This window comes from Triticum aestivum, chromosome 3B (genome assembly GCF_018294505.1).
Source record: "Triticum aestivum cultivar Chinese Spring chromosome 3B, IWGSC CS RefSeq v2.1, whole genome shotgun sequence".
Taxonomy (NCBI): Eukaryota; Viridiplantae; Streptophyta; class Magnoliopsida; order Poales; family Poaceae; genus Triticum; species Triticum aestivum.
Genome location: NC_057801.1, coordinates 743,703,061 through 743,711,505, shown reverse-complemented (window position 1 = coordinate 743,711,505; position 8,445 = coordinate 743,703,061). Strand labels below are relative to the sequence as shown.

Sequence of the window (8,445 nt, the reverse complement as noted above, 5' to 3'; positions counted from 1 at the left end):
TTCGAGTCTAATATAAAGTGTCGACGTCGCCCCGGGCCTTTGCCTTTGCCTTTGCGTGCCTCGACACGGGAGTCTGTTAAGTTTCTGGGAAACTTCGCGGCCGCACCCCTCGGATCACACGAACAGTCGGCGAATGCGAGCGCGATACGGCGGCAGCGACGGCCGCGCGCCGGTCCGGTCGTACGCGCGCACGTAGGCGGAGCAGCCGGTTCCGATTTTTGCAACGTGAGGTGGGAGGAGGGCCCCAGGCTGGGACTGGGAGTGAATTATTCGGGAGGGGGCGGGGAAAAAAGGGCTGTGCGTGTGACGGACGACGCGGACGGCAGAGGCCAAGGGGACCAAGGCGGCTACGGGCGAGCGGCCGAACGGGTCGCGGTCCGCGCCCGTGGAACGAACGGATGGACGATGGTAGAACGACGGATGGGAACGACGCCAGAAAAGAGGCCGCCACGCCACGATACCCGTCTCTTTTGCTTGGCCACTTGAGAGGCCAGTGGGAGGGAGGCGGTCAATGACGCGGCCTGTCTACTTGCTCGGCCTTTGCCGTCCGGGGAAGCAACGGGGCAGCGGCAGGTCGCGTCGAAAAGTCGCATCTCGCATGTGCAAGTGCATGTGCATCTGCGTGCCTGCCCGGGGAAAATCGGGGCCGAACCAACTAACAGCTCACCCTGGCCGTCCGGGACCAGGAGAAGGACAAGATGGAATCATCATGGGATTTGATCCGATCTCATCTCACTGTACTACGTACTGCTCTCTCGCAACCACCGCCCTCCCCGGCCTGATTGCAGCCTATTTGCTCGAACCCTTCGCCAAAAAAAATTGTTACAACAATGAGACCAAACGGATTCCCTCCCTTGATCTCAACTGCCCAACACACACACACACACACACACCGAAGGCAACAGGAAAGAGTTTCTGAAACAAGGGGGCAAACGCAGATGAGAGACTGTTTGAATCAACTTGATGCAATTCCATTACATGGTACAGCTCCATAACAAACATGTTTATGTATGTACACACTTTCTTCTTTCTTCCTTCCTTCCATTCTCTTCTTTACAAATACAACCATGGTTACATGGCGGTGCGATGAACACGACGATGGCCCAGCACAACTGCACAGGCCATCTTTCGTCTTCATCCGGGGAAGAAAAGACCGACCCTTCTTAGAAAAGATTAACACTCATGATATCTACAGAACACTTCCTGACAAAACTAACTGGGGAAAAAGAAGTAAAAATAGAAATCCTCTCCTTTGATCGATCCTCTTTGTGTATGCTGCTGCTGATGATCATTCTTCTTCTACTACTCTTAATTAAACTTACTTAGTCTTTAGACGACCCTCGCTACCCATCTCATGTTAATTCATCACGTAAACCCGTATGTATGTATATACCACAAGGAACACACGTAGCATATCGTGATACTACCAGTACACTAGACGTAGTACGTACGTACATACGCGGCGGCCGGCGGAAAACTGTACAAGGTTGGTGAGGACGACGGCGGTGGGTGGCTTCTCCCTTGCGGGTGGGCTCTGCTCGGCTCAGGCTGAGGCCCAGGCTTCAGGCGCGGGCGGAGAGCACGCGGCCTCCGCCGTTGCTGCCGTGGGAGCCCCGGCAGGCGGCGACGTCGAACCCCTGGATCCTCACCGCCGGCGCGGCGTGCGTGTACGACGGGGCAAAACTGTGGCTATTGCTATTGCTATATGTGGTGGGGATGTGGTGGTGGTGGGCGCGGCTGTGGTGGTGGAGGTGGTGGTCAAAAACCGCCGCGAGGTTGAAGTCGGCGGCGGCGTGGTTTCGCTGGTTGAGCAGGAAGTGGGGGTCGTGGACGAGCGGGTTGTCCGCGCGCGCCGGCGGCGAGCCGCCGAACAGCGCCCAGCCCCCCTCCCCCTCCTCCTCCGACTCGTCCTCCTCCCGCGTTTTGCTCTTCCCTTCTCTCTGCTGCAATAAGAAAGAACAGATTCTTGTAAGACAAAGATCCATACAAAATTCAAGAAGATATTTGTTTGCCAAGAAATAGAAGAACATGAAAATTTTCTTCCAAGAACTGGTTGAGAGTCGGGAGACGGCCGGTGTGTACCTTTCTGTTGTTGGCGGAGGAGGCGTTGAGGAGGAAGGGGGGAGGGCCGAGGATGAGGTCGGCGCTGCAGGGCTGGGCGTGGACCCTGCGCGGGCGAGGCGCGCACAGCACCACCGCCGGCTCCGCCTCCCTGCCGCTCCCGGACGACGAGGACGAGGACGAGGACGACTCGACGAACATCCTCCTCATGGTTCCCGTCGGCATGCTCCCTCCTCAAAGATCTGCTCCTCCTATCTTGTAAATCAGGCTCTCTTCAGCCGTAGCTAAATAAAGCTACCTATATATGCGCCTGTGTGTGTTGGCGTCCACTCGGAATAGACACGGGATGGAGCGGACGAACTGAAGCAGCGGAGGGGGCGGTTGGGTCGCCTCTCTCTGCCTTCCGTGCGTGTGAAGTAGGAGGAGGAAGGAGGCGCGGCAATGCGGTGCTGACCGCCTCGGCCACCACTGATATACCAACCGCTCCCGCCCCTCGGCCCCTGAGTTGGCGCCCGGCTGGGCAGGTGGACCACGTCTCTCGTCCCCATCGCATTATTTTTCTCTGGCCCCATTTTCTTTTGCCGGGATTATTATTAGTACGGGGCGCTATTATTTTTCTTCTGACGAGTGGGCCACTCGCATAATAAATTTATTTATTGCGCACCCTAGGCGCGAAACGTTGGCGGTAGGCCAGTAGTGGTGGCGACGCTGGCGCGGTTGCTTCACGATCGGTGTCCAGCGCCAGTGGAGGTGGGAGCCGGAGGCCGTCCCGCGCGCACATGAGGTGCGCCGCGCCAACGCAACTTGTGCCGTGTCTCCAGATTGTTCCCCGTGGGAATCAAACCGAACCCGATTTTTTCTTTTCCTTCGAAAGAGATCCTTATCACGGGCCTACGACCTCTCCTGTTTGATTTGTGTGTGTGTTAACATCACGAAATATGTCTGTCATGATATGGTACTAATTGACCCTGCGTGTTATTGTGTCTATATAGTAAACGATGGATTTTCTTGCTGGATCGCTCCTTTTGTTTCTGAAACTACTACACTAGTAACAGGAAAAGTAATCTACTCCCTGTCCTAAAATGTAAGAACGGTTTTGTTACTAGTGTAGTAGTTTCAGAAACGTACTTACATTATGAGACGGAGGAAGTACTTATTAGTTCCGGTACAGTTTCGGGTCTCAAGACAATAATCCCTGGTTAGTCTTTAAGGACCATCTATGTGTACGGCAAGTGATGGAAAATGTGGTAAGTTTAGTTACAGTAAGAAGAGTGAGACACCTTTATAAGGGTTGCTCCACCATTTGCTATTGTAAACTTGGGAATAAGAGTTGTACACGCGCGCAACTCCTAATCCGCCGCCCGCCTCGTCATGGCGGGCGCGCCACGGGGTGCGGGAGTGAACCATAACTCAGTTTGCTCACTCCCTCTCGCACAACCCTAGTTGTCATCTACCGTTTCTCTCTCTCTCTGTGTGTGTGTTGCTTCCGGCGATCCATCCCGACGACCGCGTGCATGGTTGGTCGGGAGAGCAGGTGCCTCTGAAACCCTGTCGTTCGAGATCTTTTCCGGGAGAACGGCAATAAGATTTTTGGGGAGCGTCTCGACGCGACTGCTCCCGATAAGTCCTCGTCTCCGTCCGCCTCCGCTTCCACTACTTCGCCTACATCGACTCCATGGCTGACGACGAAGCCGCCAAGACGAAGGCCTCGGCCGATGCCGAGGCTGCTGCCGCCGCCGCCGCATTGGCATGGCCAATCGGAGGGTATGACTCGTTCATCCCCTATTTGCTCGTTCATGTGATGGCCGTACATATGCTGTTTATAGATGTTTCGGTTCTACGTATTGTACGTGCTCACATGCTTAGGTATCGGTATGAGATGCATACCGTATTTGCCATCCTTACTGTTTACTCGTGGATTAGATTAGTCGAAAAAGTGCTAATATTTCCAACATATTCATCGTTCTCATGCCAGTACAAAAAACACATAAATAACAAAAAAGCATTCATGTTTGTACATCATTTATCGTCTACCACAAGCATTGAAGCAAGCTAAAGGCGCATCAACATCATCACCCCTTACTCGTTGGAGTCGGGCTAAACTTTTTGTAGTAGACAGTCGGAAAGTCGCCTTGTTAAGACCACACAAGACAAATGCACCAGAATAAAAACCATCGTCAATGAAAAGAAGTATATGTCAAAAAGAATCCAACTTGTAGGCGCACGAGCGAAGACAAACAAACATTGTATCCAAACAGATCCACTCAAGACTAGCACGGGCCGAATCCTACGAAATCGCTGGAGACACACCTCCACACACCTTCCGACGATGCTAGACACATCACCAGAACATAGACTAGCGTAGGCAGAACCTTATTCCACTTTCAGAGAGCCGCCACCACCTTATCTCCCTGAGCAGGACACAAACCCTAAATAAACTCACAAAGACACCTAAAACAGAGTAAGATCCCTCATGCCAGCAAGACTCGCGGTCCACCGCGGCTCCATGGCCCAAGCAGTGCCTGGGCCCTTGGGTCACCAGAGATGATACGGACCAGCAGCGGCGCCCGCAGGAGAAAACCCAAGTTTCTTTTCTTCTCCAAGAGTTGGCGGCGGTTGCCGCGTGGTTTCTCTGTGTTATAAAATCATTCCCCACAAGTTGGCTATATGTGTATTTATAACTATTTGTAGGTAAAAATGGTTCCAACAAAACACTACCCATAGAAAAAAATTGTACTCATGTGGCTCTATACAAGTACACAATGGCGAAGAAGCAAACTCAGTCAAAACCGAAGGAATGTCCGGTGGCTTGTTTTCTTTCTTCCTGAGAAAGAAAGAAAGAAAGACTCACATCCCAGGCGTCTAGGTTTCCTCGCCTCTCGTGGGCACTACATTTGATCTGCCTCGTCTCTTATCGCCTTGGGGCCATGGAGGCGTAGTGGATCCTAATCCTTGGCGTCGGGAAGGCTCATGCTTCATTTCTAGATGTTCTTCTAGTCTGTCTAGAGTTTATGGCATGTTTAGGAAGGCAAGACGGCAGTGACTCCCTACAGATAGGATAAGGTCCTTCTCACCAGGCCCGTCCCGATGATGCCTTTCATGTCGTCGAAGGGCGTATGAAGACGTGTCTTTGATGGATCTCATATATATGATTCGGTTGATGTGTGTCTTTGATGGATCTGCGTGGATTAGGTCTCCGTTCATGTGTGTTCATCTATCTACACATTGTATAATTCCTATCTACGTTTTTTTTATGGCGGCGATTACAGTTCTGGTGTGCCGGTCCTTTGAGAACTTAACACGACGACTTTTCGGCTGTCTACTACATCGAGTCTTTACTGGTTCCGGCAAGGGAGGGGCAATGACAATGCGCGTCTTTAGCTCACTCGTGCTTGTAGCCGTCGCTTGATGATTACGGACACGGATGCAATTTTTACTATTTCTGGTGTTCTTTGTACTGACATCATGGTGTTGATGAACATATTGTTCTTTTTTTAATTTCAAAATGGCAAGGAAGTGCTCTACAACAACAGCTAACAATCATGTGACGTGAGTTTTTTTTTTCTCTTTTGTGTGTGTACGCGTGTGCTGCGCCGCATGTTGGAGGGAGGGGGCGAGCGAGCAACCGACAGGATGATGGAGGAGCACTGCGCGGTTTGCGGCGTTGCGGGAGACGGCAGCCTTGCCTTGTTCTTTTTCGTTTGTTGGATCGGTTCCCCAGGCACATGCAGCAGCTGTACTCGTTGCCTTGGATCTCACGCCCCGTGGACCAGATCTCGTCGCCGGCCCGGCCACCCATGGCCTGACACGCACGCACGACGAGCCGACCACCTCCTGTATCCAGTGCGTGCGTGTGCGTGCGATGATATTTTCTGCGGCGAAATTACCGAATCGCCCCTCCCGCCCTTCGCGTGCGTGGGGTGAGATGGAGGGAAGGCCGTTGGATTTTCTTTTGCTTTGGAGGGAAAGAATGCCATTAGATCTGGAGAGTGTTTTTTTCTTTGAGGAATTTCTTTTTGAGGGATGGATGGGTCGTTAGGTGGCGTCACTGATGGGCGGGCCTGGAACCAATCCAGCCCATGAGTTGGGCCGTTGTGATGTGCGGGCCTCGAAGCATCCAACCCATGACTTGAGCCGTTTTTTCTAAGCCTCCTTAGAGCAACTCCAACGGGCCGACCGAAACGGACGGCGATTTCATCCGCTTTTTGTCCGTTTGGGTTGGCTAGGCGGACACGAGCATCCACTTCCGCATTTGGGTCGGCGCGTGCGCCCAACGCTCGCGCGACCCATTTCGATGGCTAAAAAAAATTGAATGCATGCATATTTAACATAAAAACTAAATTAATTAAACATTAAAGCCGGCCACGAAGGCCAGCGGAAGTCCACGCGTCCACATTAGCATTTAAGACAAATAAAAGAAAACTAAAAACTAGGCACCGGCGCTGTGTCCTAGGCGTCGTCGTCGTCGTCGTCCTCGGGGTCTGTGAGGTCAATGAGCGTCGGCGCCGGACCGGCCCAGCTGAACCTCGTGTTCCAGAGCACGGCCATGTCGGGCGAGGGTTGTGTCGGCGCTGGCAGTGCCGCCGCCTGAGCCGCCACGGCCTGGCGCGCCTACTCCTCAGCCTCGAGCCGCTCGGCCTCGGCGTCGCGCTTGAGCATCTCGAGGTACTCGCCCTCGCGGTGCTCCTCGGCCACCCGGATCTGCCGTCAGTGCTCGAGGTACGCCGCCTCTTGCGCCGCGTAGCCTGCATCCGGACCGGCGGCGCCCTGACCCACTCGCGCACTACTCCCGTCCAGGAGTAGCGCTCGATGGGCTCCGACTACGGCTACGGTTCGGCTTTGGCAAGGCGGCGGGGAGGGGACGGCGGGGCCACCGGCGGCACCACTCAGTAGCCGGCCATGGAGAGGGCCATGGCCTGCGCCATGGCCGCCTCGTACCAAGCTTCTTCTTCTCTGTCGCCTTCGCCCTGTGCCGCTCGTCCTCCTCGCTCTCCCGGTAGATGGCTGCAAGGGTCGCCTGGTAGGCGTCCTCTGCCGTCTGGTCTTCCTCCTTGACGATGAGCGGCGATGGCGGCACGCTGTGGTCGACCTCGCGCACGCCACGCCGCCTTGCCTCCTCGTGCTCGAAGGCGAACTAGTGCACCCAGTTGGGCGAGTCGTAGGCATAGGCCTCGTCGCGGCGCTGCTCCGGCGTCAGGAGCGCCCGCCGGCGACGCAGCTCCTCCGCGTGCGCCCTAACCGACCGCGGCGCCGCTGGCACTGGGATCCTTTCCGGATCAAGATGCCAGTCGTGCGGCAGCGTCACGTCGGGGTACGGCCGCGGCACGCGGTGGCACCAGCGCCACTCCGCCTAGTGCACGGGCACGTTCACCCACTGCCTCTACCGGCGAGCCGGCGCAGGCGGAGGCGGGGTGAACTCCGCTAGGAAGGGGACGGCGGGGGCCTTGCCTTTCGACTTGCTGCTGCTCCTGCTGGAGAAGAGCCCCATTTGGGCGGCTGGGTGGCTGGGGTGGCTAGAGTTTGCTTGCCGGCGACGGGGGAGCGAGCGTGGCCTAGATGGGGACGGGGACTGGATGAGGACGGCCCCGCCACACGGTCGGCTTAAAAATGGACGACCGTCATCGCTGACGCGTGGGCTTGGGGTCATAAATTAAGCTGACCGGCGAGGGGGCGGGTAGTTGGACGACCGCCAGGTGGGGCCGCGGCGGACATCGAGAAGGCGTGCGTGGCGTCCGTTCCGCGTCCGCGTCGACGCATTTGGGGCGCAAATTTGGGCTGCAAATGCGTCGGCGCGAACGCGAAGCGAACAGGTTTTGGGTTTGGGTCGGCACATTGGGCCTCCACTTTTGTCTGCGCTGACCCAAACCGACGGCGGCGGACGAAATGGGTCGCCCCGTTGGAGTTGCTCTTAATTTTGTCATACGTGTGGAGCGGTTAGGTTACGCCTGCACCATGCGGCGTTGCTTTCGGCGAGATCACTAATTAAAGATTACTCATTGCGAAGATCACTCCAACTCCCCCAGGTTGTGACAAGTGGCGCGTTGCATGTGCGCCACTTGTCGCAACCTTGGAGTTTTCCCTTTTTTAGTAGATCCGTTTAATCAAAACGTTTTATCTCTTAAACCGTGTGTCTAAATCTCGAACCGCTTTCGCGTTGGATTCTTCGTGTCGAGATCTTCAAAACTAGATGCCATGTTGATAGGTTTTGATGAACTTTTTTTCACGAAAAAACCGGACGAAAATACCGAACCGGGAGCATGGGTTTTTTCCCTTTCCGAAAAAGGCCCGCCGTGCCTCTGACGAAATCACAACCGTGCCTCTCGCAAAAGCAAAAATGTGACTCTCGCAAAAAATGAAGAAGAGAAAACGCGTTTTTTTCCGTTT

General features: G+C 54.8%; 1 protein-coding gene across 1 annotated transcript; it reads right to left on the bottom strand.

The window, feature by feature from the left end:
- Positions 1–947: 947 nt before the first annotated feature.
- Positions 948–2,514, bottom strand: LOC123072136 (uncharacterized). Its single transcript, XM_044495690.1, has 2 exons — positions 2,083–2,514; positions 948–1,943 (listed from the first exon to the last, which is right to left on the bottom strand). The coding sequence occupies exons 1-2, from the start codon at positions 2,284–2,286 to the stop codon at positions 1,563–1,565; spliced, it is 585 nt and encodes a 194-aa protein (XP_044351625.1). The 5' UTR covers positions 2,287–2,514; the 3' UTR covers positions 948–1,562.
- Between the last annotated feature and the right edge of the window lie 5,931 nt (positions 2,515–8,445).